General features: G+C 38.6%; 1 protein-coding gene across 4 annotated transcripts in view; it reads right to left on the reverse strand.

Annotated features, from left to right (window-relative positions):
* Positions 1-12,500, reverse strand: part of LOC137988172 (ferric-chelate reductase 1-like) — a 95,813-nt gene that overhangs the window by 47,898 nt on the left and 35,415 nt on the right. For all 4 annotated transcript variants that reach the window (XM_068834224.1, XM_068834223.1, XM_068834222.1 and 1 more), the window contains 3 exons: positions 8,500-8,676; positions 1,008-1,106; positions 818-879 (listed from right to left, as the gene is read on the reverse strand). In XM_068834224.1, coding sequence (XP_068690325.1) covers positions 818-879; positions 1,008-1,106; positions 8,500-8,676 — 338 coding nt within the window. The remainder of the gene's footprint in view (positions 1-817; positions 880-1,007; positions 1,107-8,499; positions 8,677-12,500) is intronic.

The following is a 12,500-nucleotide window of genomic DNA, read 5'->3' on the forward strand; positions in this document are numbered from 1 at the left end:
GTTTCTCGGCATCCGATTGAACATAGTCGACAAAATTCTTAACAGATCTGTTAATTAGAAGTCAGCTAACGTGCTACGGAGACGACTCAAAGATCTGAGCGTTAAAATTGGTAACACCATCGAGATTGTTCCTGTGTTTATTAATCGTAAGATTGAAAGTCATCTCAAACACCGCGAAAACAAGCCAAATGTTGTAAATAACCAATGTGCTGTTTATTATTTTAAATGTGGTCTATGCGATATGGACTACATTGGTTATACAACAAGGCATTTACATCAGCGTATAGAGGAACACAAATCCCTATCATCTTCGGTTGGTCGACACATGAAGACGAAACACTATCTGGACAAACCTGAACTTAAAGCACATTTTACGATCCTAAAGAAATGCAAATCGAAATTTGACTGTCTCGTTCACGAGATGCTTTTGATACGTGAGCGTCAACCATCACTAAATAAGCAGTCAGATTCCATTCGTGCTAAAGTTTTTGTTTGACCTTCGCCTTTTGTATTCTAGCAAAAATTGTAAATATCTTAGTGTCAACTATCGTTTAATTTCCATCTATGCATGTCTTTGTTTTGACCAAACGCCCGTTGTATTTAAATTGCGAATTTTTCCAGTACAGTTTAACCTTGATAATGGGGTCAAGTCTGACTCCGAAACGTCGGATAGTGTTGTTACTTTTTATTCTCAACGATATTGAAGTCCGCATTATGCAATTGTTATTGTTCTGTTTTCTCGTTTTCCACATTGACACCATGTGCTTGAGTTTGACTTAGTTTTTACCAATTTGGGACGTTAATACATTACACTTACCTACACTTAATTGTGCCATCTTCAAAAGCAATCTTCTGAAGTGAAATATCAGGATGACCAAGCTAGAAATAAGGCAGAGTTGTGGATATTATTAAAGACTACTCTTTCAATACAAGGAATGCAAAGAAGAAACAACCCAAACTATGCACAGTTGCTATTTGTGCTTTCACTGTAACTAATATAATTGTACCAGTGTATTCCTGATCACGCTATGTCCATGTGAATCATAATGGCGTAACTCTCCCAAGTTTGTTGCCATGGTAGCACACATTATGGAATCCATTTTGTCCTAAAAGGAGGGAAGATTAGGACAGTTGATCAGCAAGCCAGCCAGTCACTTGTTTAGTTAGCCAATTAGCCAGACAAACAGTCAGCCAGTTAGTTACTGATTCAGAATTGCAAATAGATAGCCATTCTGCCAGGCAGGCAGACAGTCCAGTCATTCAGTTATAAAAATAAAGAAAACTCAGTAATTCAATAGAAGGGCGATCAACCAAGAAGTCTAGAATTGGGAAATACTATGTACTCCAATTGACCAGTTATGTAGTCAGTTGAGTGAGGCGATTCACTGTAACATTACAGTGGAGTTCACTAGTTTACTGAGTTAAATCTAAGTCAGGGTCCAATCCAAGTACAAGCCATGTTATCAAGTCCATAACCCTATCCCCTCAATAATGATGCCCACGACACTAGAGGGGATTTAAACTTATTATAATTCATATAATTGTATTAGTGGAAATCAAATGTTACCCTTGCTAACCAGTGACCCGGTACAAATCAAAGACAACAATGTTTCGTAGGATTGGAGTAAACTTGTTAAATAAATTTACCCCATGACAGCTAAATCTCTATCTGAATTGGGAAAATCACCCTAGTTACTCGTGTGTATTCTGCCATGCAGTAGCCAGTAATCTGTCATGGTGGAAGCAAAATGTTTGGCTTTGCCCACTTTTATTTCATTTCCCTTTTTTTTCTTTCCCTTCTTTGAAATTGCAAGATGTAGGTTGTGAAAAGCTACCAAGCTGACTCATGAGGATAACCGTTTTTTAATAAAGGGTGATAAAAATTAGCATGTGTGATGTTTTAAAACCGGGTAAGAATGAGACAATTAGACCATGGCCTGCTAGCATGCAAGTATCCACCTACTGTAAGGAGATAGAAGAGATAGAAAAGACGAAGTTCAAAACAACGGCGAAAAGATGAACTAGATGCTTATTAAGGTCCCAATCACTACATCCTGCATCATACATTACCAAGGCAAAAGAAAAGGTACACACCTGTAAGAATTGTTTTTAATTCAGTTGGACACTCAAGCATTTTGTGCGTCTAACAGTTGCAAATCCAGCTATACTCAGATAGTCTCTCACGATCTGACATTTCCTACCAATCGATAGACTTTCCGCTTTGATCTATAGTCACCAACCATCTGGAATCGGGCTAGCAATATCAGTATACATCACCACTTGGTGACTAGCAACTTCCTGTTATTTCACTTGCTCCCATTTCTACGACCTGACTTCCGCCTATCAGATCGTCCTTACAAAAACGTGCATCCACCTCAGTTTGAGCGTATTGGACAACCCTCCTCTTTCTCGTATAGTGTCTTGACTACATTTGCCGCTCATTGTAACCTCTAAATTAACTCAGTTTTTCTCTTCCCATAGCTTGCAAAAACTATGGCAAGTTTAGAATAATATTCAAGAGGAACTAAAATCTGGAGTGAGCATGACAAACCACTTGGTGTTTTGACCACATTTAACCTAGGCCGGGGCCAAGCGTGTAAGTCTCACCTTGAGAAGCTCCTTAAATTGCAAAAAAGGTGCTCTTAGATTTACGTTCTTTTTTTTAATTTCAAATAAAACGCCGTACCTTTATTTACCGAAGCAGGTGTTTTACCACTGAAATTTTCCATTTTTAAGATCACAGCTAATTTAATGTATGACGTTAGGCACAAAATAGCACCTAGTAGAATTCAAAAGCAGTTTCAATATATTTCTAATATCCATTCTCATTACACTCGATCCTCTGCTTCAAATAATTTCTATACGCAAAGCTCTAGACTCTCAATTCAGCTAAATTCTTTCTCGCGAACTGGATCAACTATCTGGAATGGAATTCCCTTAATGCTAAGAAATCTTAGAAAAAACGACGTCACTTCGAAAACAACTAGTCTACTTTTGAATATTTTAATTTTGGAAGACTCTTATCTAGAAACAAAATTATTCATAGAATGAAGCATTTTGCCAAATGATATTGGTCTTAAAAATTAAAAGATAATCTTAGTTCAATTAATCCACTATAAATGCACTTAATGAATTCCTTATCACTGCTATTCCTCTGTTCTTTTATTCGAAAGAATCTTAACTTGATATTTGTGATATCCTCCATCTAGAGTAAACTTTTTCGTCAAATATTATTGAATCTTAAGATTATCAGCAATCAATGAACTAGAATTTCAATCTGTATTCCACTGTAGTACCTCACATCTTTACAATAGAAACATTCAGTCGCTCTAGAACAATGACATTATTCTTAAATATTTATTATTTCCTTTCGTAATCTTTGTCATTGCATTTTTCTTTTCGCCCAAGTGAGTCTTGATGCTGTCAACGTAATGTCAAATTGTATCAGGGACTTAACGCATTGGATGATATCGAACAATTTGATGATTAATGACTCTAAGACGGAATTATTACTTATTGGTAGTAAGCAGCAGTTGGCTAAAGTACAAATTGATACCATTGTTGTTGGAAACTCGGAAGTTTTTCCATCTTCATCTGTTTGTAATCTTGGTGTATTTTTTGATAGTCATATGTCTATAGCTAGTTATATCAATAAGACATGTGCTTCTGCTTTTTATTATCTATACAATATTAGACGTATTCGTAAATACCTTTCTGTTAAAGTCATAGAATCTTTATTTCATGCTTTAGTAACAAGTCGCATTGATCATTGTAATAGTCTGTTATTTGGTTTGCCAGATTGTCAGTTGAATAAGTTGCAAAGAGTACGTACTGCAGCAGCAAGGTTGATTTATATGGCACCTACATTTTGCCATATCACACCTATTTTAGTGGAATTACATTGGCAGTCTGTTAGATGGGGTATTGATTATAAGATACTGTTAATCACATTTAAGGCTATAAATGGCTTAGCTCCACTGTGTATCTGTCTGATCTAGTAAGTATTAAGTCTTCTACATATTCATTAAGATCGAATGATAGTAAAATTCTTAGTGTACTATTTTATCTTTGCTCCACCCAACTCGATTAGCCTTGCTAAATTTGGGAGGACAAACCTTTCATTGTAACTAGTATTGTATGTAATAAACGTTGTTGTTGTTGTTGTTGTGTTCAATTTCCTTGTACCTGTTCTATGTCGGCTTGAGTCTTGGCATGTTGCTTTTATTTCTTATTCTTTGTTTATATGTGTGAACGTGTAATTTTAGCTTATAACTACATTAATACTATAACTTCCCTGATAATCATCACAGTCCATTGCTTCTTGACTACACAAAGATCTTGATGAATTGTAGATTGTACTTTTCTTTTCTAAATCGAACTAAGAATCCCACCTACTTAAAAGAAATGACATGAAACTTTACCGTCGGAAGTAATGCAGGGTCAGCGGTCGTCAGCAATGGCGGCCACGAAATTTGTGGGAGCGATGTTCATGTTCCTCCTCGCACTAGATACATGAAATAGGATACGGAAAATCCCACCTTCTGGTTACAAAACGTATACTAAACTTCCATGCGATATTTTAACACAGTCGACACGTGAAGTTTGGGTGAATGAAGACGCTTTTCTCAAGCTGGTTTATCGAGTGAAAACCAATATGGCGGACAACCTATCTGGTCATAAACTAAACTTCGCCCTGCTACTCCTGTGTGGTGACATTTCATCAAACCCTGGCCCGACACCTGACAGCCCAGAAACGCATTATAAGAAGCGTTTTGAGTGCGGATTATGTCATCAAACAGTTAAGTGACATAAACAAAGTTTGCGTTGTGATGATTGTGGGAAATGGTTCCATACTTCATGCCAAGCTACCGAAGGCACGGAATCTATTGAAGATCTAAACAGTACCGTGGCATGGGTTTGTCAGATATGTGATTGCCCAAACTACTCTACTCTGTTTTCTTACCATACCATCTTAGCGACATCAAATTCCTTCTCTAATCTTAACAACAGCTCTAATAGTACATCTGATAGCCCTGGTTACCCTGTGGCCTCATCGTCTCCTAAGGCCCGTGGCGTCATCGTCTCCCAAGGAAATAAGTGACGTTAACAGACACCGGTACCACTCCTCATCTTGGTCACCAAAGAGTGTAAGGCAAAATCCAGGTCTCGTACTCTTCGCTCGATCAATACGAAACAAAAAGCCTGAATTTAGGAACCTAATCGAAACAACTGTTCCCGATATAATCCTGGCTATATGATTCCGTGACAAATGGGGAAATATTCCCTAGGGACCTGGCTAAACACTATAGTATGTTCCGTCGAGATCGGTGTCATACCTCTGGAGGTGGAGTATTTATCGCGGTGACCTTGTTTCCTCACGGAGAACTGAATGGGAAACAGACTGTGAGATTGTTTGGGTCGAAGTGTGTATCAAAGGTTGCAAACGTCTGTCTGTATGTGCTTATTATAATCCTCACGAAGGCGACGTGGAAAGCTTCATTAATTTCAGCGTCTCACTTAGTCATCCGCGCAACCGTAGCTCTCATGTTTGGGTCACTGGCGATTTTCAATCTTCCCGGCTTTGATTGGCAAAAAATTGTCTCAAGCCTAATTGAACTAACAAACAATTATGTGGAACTGTTTGCAGATCATTATCTCACACAAACGGTCATCTAACCAAAGCGGGGTGAAAACACCTTATATCTGTTCGCAACAGATAATACTTCCCTGATAAAGAAAGTCACTGTGATCCCTGGTATAAGTGACCATGAGGCTGTGTATGTGGAGGGGGACGTAAATTCCATCAGTTATAACAAAAAAGCAGCGAAAAATCTTCCTGTAAAAAAGCCGCCTAGGTAGGCCTGGAAAGACATATGTCCTGCTTTTGTTCCGCTTTTTTAAATCTCCAAAATGATGACTCATCTTTGTTAACTACTCCGGTTGGCAACACGACTTTATTCCTTGAGCACACACGAAATATTATACACACATCGAGCTAATCTCGCAAGTTTTTTATACTTATGCAAATCTAGAAAGTTCTAAAAAAAATGTCTCTGCATATATTACGGTTTTCAGGACAATGCTGACTAATCAACAACACTCTAGTCCATGCTACGACAACACCTGAGAGGTGACAGAATAAATTGGATCACCTAAACACTTCTAAGCTGATTATGTAACAATCTTCTTCTATCAATGAGTTGTGGTCGTCCTTTAAGAGCGAGCTACATAATGCTGTTGAAAAAGATATCCCTTTCAAGCAAGCCAGAAAGAAAAATAGACTTCCCTATGTTGATTCCAAATTGAGGCGACTCACGAGAAAGCGGGACAAACTCCATCGTAAACAAGACCCGAGGTACAGAACTGTGAGGCATACAGTCCAACGTAAGTCGAGGGCAGCGTACTAGAAGTACGCAGAGGATGTAGTGACTCCTACCAATAACACAACAGATAAAGCTCGCACTTCCAACAAACGCTTTTGGTCCCTCTTTAAGCACGCAAAAAGTGACCCCTCTGGTATACCATCTCTCAAATTTCGAGGTCAACTTGTATCCGATGTTGCTACCAAAGCGTCAGTACTTAATGACACATTCTACACTGCATTTACACGTTGCCATGCAGACTCAACTCTGCCTTCAGATGCCTGCAGCCCTTACCCGTCTATGCCCGATATCTCCATCACAACACCAGGAATTGAAAAATTGTTAAAGAACCTCAAACCCCATAAGGCTGCTGGACCCGACAACATTCAAGCCATGGCCCTTAAACAACTGGCTCCCCAGATAGCACATGTACTTCAGAAGATTCATTGTCCCTTAAAATTCATCAAGTTCCAGATGACTGAAGTCAGCAAAGATCTGTCCCATATTTAAAAAGGGAGACAAGGTCTTTGCAAGTAATTATAATTATCGCCCTATATCTCTTACTTGTATCTGTAGTAAGATCATGAATAGCAACTTATACTGTTTACAGCATAGGTTTAGATCTGGACGGTCCTGCGAAACGAAGCTTCTAGAACTAACAACTGCTTTGCACACAAATCTGGATCACCGCAAGCAAACTGACCTCATTGTGTTGGACTTTTCAAAGGCCTTTGATAAAGTCTCTCATTAAAGCTTGATTTATACGGGATAAAAGGTGGTACCAAACTTTGGATACAGGACCTCATACAGGGAAGACAGCAATGTGTTGTTGTTGATGGCTGCCAGTCATCATACCTTCCCGTTCTCTCCGGTGTTCCTCAGGGATCCGCGATCGGCCCCGCTCTATTTCTCATTTTTATAAATGATTTTCCATAGTATGTACAATCAAGGGTTCACCTGTTCGCGGATGATACGGCTATCCTGCTCACAATCGATTCTCACGAGGATTCTATGAAACTCCAGGCAGATGTCACAAGAATGGAAGTGTGGGAAAAGGACTAGGATATGTCTTTCAACCCTGACAAGTGTGAAGTCCTCCAAATAAGCAGGAAGAGGCAGGATATCGATTTCAATTACACCCTTCACGGGACAGTATTGCGGACTATGACCGGTACTAAATATCTTGGTGTACATCTTACGAAAGATCTCAAGTGGAACGTCCATATTGGTAACATCACATCTAAAGGCAGTAAAACCCTTGGTTTTCTGAAGAGAAACCTTCGGGTAAGATCTAAGGCCGACAAGGAGAAAGCCTACATGGCTCTTCTCAGGCCTAAGATAGAATGCTGCTCAACAGTTTGGGACCCTAGAGATGGTATAGAGAACAATGGCCGATATAAACTTGAGATGGTCCAGAGGCGTGCGGCACGTTGAGTCTTGTCACGTGCACGATATTGTGACTAATATGATCGAAGCACTTGGTTGGGAGTTGGGACACGCTTGAGCATAGAAGAGCTGTTGCTCGCGTCTTGTTATTGTACAAGATCGTCAACGGCCTTGTAGCTATAGAACCAGGAGAATATCTATGTAAACCAACTAGGAAGAGTAGACATGTAAAAACTCATACCTTTAAGAAAATAAGATGTAACACCGAATCTTACAAGCTATTCTTTTATCCTAGAACAATAGAACTTTAAAATTCCTTGCCTGAGCACATTTTTACTCAAGCCTTCTCAATCGCAAACCTTAAAAAACAAATTTCGAAAAATGTAAAATAAGATCTTAGCTGACCCCCCGGTCAATAACCCTTTTTTTTAGAGGGGTGGCCGTATCGGATCATTATCATCGTATCACTAGATAATTTTTTCATCATTAATTAGTACAATTCATCTCATCATGAAATATGGGTACCTTCTGCAGGTACCGGAGCAAAGATTACGTAAAACAAAAGAAACAAAACACAAAAACCAAAACAATTTCAAAGAAAGATTAATCCCAAGTGACCAAAAATACAAAGCTCTGGTAAGTGCACAAATACCCCAAATGCGATTAAAAGCCGTGGAATGAAATTTTCATGAATAATTTCTGTTGTTGTTGTTATACGACAACTAATTAAACTGTAGTTTATTTGACTTACCATCAATTTCCGGTCGTTGAAGGCAACAGACACATATCTTTCCTTTGCACTCATTTCTATTGTGACATTTCCGTCAGAAACTTGGTAAGTAAAAAGATAGTTGCAATCAGCACTACCAGTACAAGTTGTTGGAAGCGAGTAACATCCTTTAGTGTCTCCACATCCACTCTTTTTAATCTGAAAATGTGAATCATTTCAACAAAAATGACTGCACAGACTTCCTAAGCAATGCTCTTCTCAAATAGGACTCAAACCCACAACGATAATTATACGAATTACCACATAATATATCAGAGTCATAAACTGCCACAGAAGATAAGAATATAAAATGCTCTAAAGAGGTGTGGGAAAGGTTTATTGATTTGAGAGCGTATCAAGCCATGTGATAATGATATTGTTATTGTCATTCAGACTTTAGTCTCAGCTTTTATCATTCACGTTTGATGTCCATTGTTGTAGTGCATTCCTTAAATTCAATTATTTCTGTTTTCAAAACGATTTCTGCTGCTATAGCTCAAAACGAGAATAGATGATAATTTTTGTACATGGAAAATAAATTATCTCGAGTTCGAAATGGTGCTCAACATGTCATAAGGAGCATTAGTAGCTTGCTCAAGAAAGTTTAGAAAGGTAGGGGCAGAAATGAAAGACAAGAATTATAACGGCTGCAATACAAGCAAGATTGCCAAGGTAAAGGACATTCTTTTATAAGAAGGTTAATCATGAAAAGGAACTTGACTTGTTAGATCCCTTGCTTGAGCACAAAATGAAAAGTTTGAAAGAAATTTATTACAATATTCTGTCGCTTTGTGAATTGGTGGCAGTCAATGTGAAATCAAGGAGACAGAAAATGTTGCCAATTGTCAGAAATGCATCCGGAGACATTAAATCAACAAAGCGATGAATTCCCTGTTCATGATGTCCAAGTAAGTCATGGTCAATTTGCCCCGGGAATCAATCAATTTGTGCAGAAAGCTAAGGCGAAACTGCCTCAATTGGTTCTGCCCTACTTACGAGGTGATGTAATGGACAGCCTTTTTATGGGATTCATTCAAGTCTGTCACTCATGAAAATGAAGCTACCATTTCCGTTGAGGTTCGAAGGCTCAGCAGCACAATCAGTTCCAGGACGTTCTTTGACAGAAGCTAATTACACTTACAACTATACAAGAGAGATTTGGGAAACCCAAATGTTTTAGCTGGTTCTATTGACCTGGGCATATCAGATCATCATCTTATATATGCTGCTTTTTCTACAAGGAGTAACTCAAGCCTAAATTTATTACAGAGTTAACTGAATAGAGTGTAATGTGAAGTGCTAGATTTCAATCCCATATGAACCATGTGAGCGTTAGCCCTACTGATGGAAATGGGCCCACACAAGGACAGAGAAAAACTCTGACCAGGGTGGGAATTGAACCCACGACCTTTGGGTTAGATCTCCGCCGCTCTACCGACACAGCTACAAGGTCAGACGGGAGCAGGCAATGGGAACTGAAGATGTTAAAGTCACGGCAATGAACATGTACAAGTAGAAGGAAACGTTACGTTTATACAAACGTTGGCCGTGTAGCACTTATATTTTAAACAGAGTTAACTGACTAGAGTGTAATGTGAAGTGCTAGTATATGGTGTTCGGTAATGGACAATATTAAGATACAAACTCCAAATCCTCTACCAGAAATGATTGTAAATGGGCATCAGATTGAGTCTATTGCAAGTGGGACGGTTTTTCAAGTCTCAATAAAAGCTTTGCTGTATTTAGTTGTCATTTATCTACGAGAGATGATGATTGTAGAATTATAGCGGGAGGGAATTTCAATGTTATTCTTGATCCGAAGCTTGCTGGCCAGGGAGGTACCCCAAAACTAAAGGAATCGGTTGAACAAATTGAAAATATTTGCTCTACACGTGATTTAGTTGATATTTGGAGAGACAGAAATCCAACATTGAAACGTTTTTCATGGTGCCAAAAAACACCAACAGTGCAAACAAGGCTTGATTATTGGCTGGTTGATAATGCTCTCCAAGAGGATGTCGACCACGCCGCGATTGCGCCTGCCATTAACAGAAATCCTTTGGCACTAAACCGTTTGTTATTGTTATGGATTCGTTATTTAAAGTGGATGCGTGTTTTTAATAGATGATTTAATCGGTTCGTCCTTTGCTCAGGAAAAAAAATCGAAAAAGTTGATAAGTTTGTTTGTTTCGCTCTAAAATGCGAGCGAAGTGCTTTTTTTAATCCGTTTGCCCAACTGGGTTTCGTTGTGCATCGACAGTGCCCTTGTGTTATAAATACGTAATCGCACTGAGTTCTCGTAAAATTAGGGGGAAATCTCACCTAACCGTTATTTAAGTGTTAGTGCGGATCTTGTTTAAAGTTTGCCCTTTCTTGATTGCATTGCCGTCTTTTGCCGATTCTTGTTCCAAGCCAACCTGGCGTGTTTCAATGAAATACATCAAAATGTGAATGATCTCGTTTTCAGAGATAAAGTGGAATAAAGTACATCAGTAAAACTTTTCTTTGACCTTGAAGTGACAAAGTTTTTTTTTTTTAATGGCTTCTAATTTTAGCGTGATTCCTATTCGCTGGCTATTGACAGTTGACTCTGAAATGGCTTTTTTCCTTTTCCATTCGCTCGCTGAGGGTGTGCTTGTTTTCTAATAAAACTCGTGTGGTTCAAGAAAAATCCATTGCTAAACTGGTGAATTCCAAAGTAAATCTCACTCGAAAAACCGATATCGCACTCATCGCTTTGTGATTCATGCGATAAAAGCGTAAAAGTTACGGTGGAATTCAATTTCGGTCCATCTTTTGTTAAATGGATTCGCACGTTTTATTCAAGTGTATCCAGTTGTGTGATGAACGATGGCTTTACTTCAAATTATTTTACTATTGAAAGAAGGGGTGAGACAAGGTGACCCTTTATCTCCATTATTGTTCTTGCGTGCAGCATTAGACAAAATGAAAATATTCAAGAGATTAGAGTTCGAAAGGAAGACGTTAAACTTCCTTTATTTGCTGATGACTTGTCTTGTTTTGTGAAAGATAAACCTTCTCGTGAAAAATACCTCAAATCGCGTCGGAAAATAACCACAAAGGAAGGAAGCTACCAACAATGGCAATAAGGTTAGGCTTTTTAATTGTTTTTTGTTTTTTTGTTTTGTTTTGTTTTGTTTTGTTTTTTTTTTTTTGTTTTTTTTCATGTATTTATCTTCTTAAGCCTTTTATCGGGATTCCTATACAAATCCTTATATTGTTTTCGGCCATGCGCGCACTGAGCTTGGGGCGTCTGTGTAGCGAGAGAGAAAACTTGTGAAAACCTGTCTTGTAATTAATGTGGCCAAGGAGAATTTAGCCCTCCTTTTACAAGCCACACAGGCAACCAGCTGCAAAGTTTCGAAATTAACTGTTGTGAGTAATGCTGTGACCTCCTGTAAGTTCGAGTTTGATCAGCGGTTTAGCTTGTGTCTTTAGTACCCAGTTTTGCACGGCGCGGGGACTATGTGAGAATTTGCCCGCCATGTTGGTTTGTCATTTGGCGGACTTTACAGTTTTACCTGTAATCTGAGGAGGTTCAAGCGTATTCCGTAAGTTAGTTTTCAGACAACCATTTGTGTGTTATTCGAAGCCTTATACTAGCCATATTTTCCCTTTCGTTTAGAAACCGATAAAGGAATTGTTAAGTGACAATTTTGTGATATCCGACAACTGTAATAGGCCGGCGGTAAAGTTATTGGGACAGAGTCTGAAACAGGATTGTGTGGAACCATCTCAGAAGTGTATTGTAAATCGTTCAAGCCTGAATCTTGAGAAAGATTCTTAAGTCTTACATGTGCGTAATACGGAATATATCCTTTAGAGTTTGGAGTTTATTCCGTCAATCCCTGTGGTTTTGGCGGCCACATAAGTTTGGAATACGTCGCAATAATTCATTGCCAAGCTCTGTGTAACCATTTGTGTATACAAGTATAGATCGATTTTGTACGAGTTTCAATCCG

This window comes from Montipora foliosa, unplaced genomic scaffold (assembly GCF_036669935.1).
Source record: "Montipora foliosa isolate CH-2021 unplaced genomic scaffold, ASM3666993v2 scaffold_410, whole genome shotgun sequence".
In the NCBI taxonomy this organism is placed as follows: domain Eukaryota; kingdom Metazoa; phylum Cnidaria; class Anthozoa; order Scleractinia; family Acroporidae; genus Montipora; species Montipora foliosa.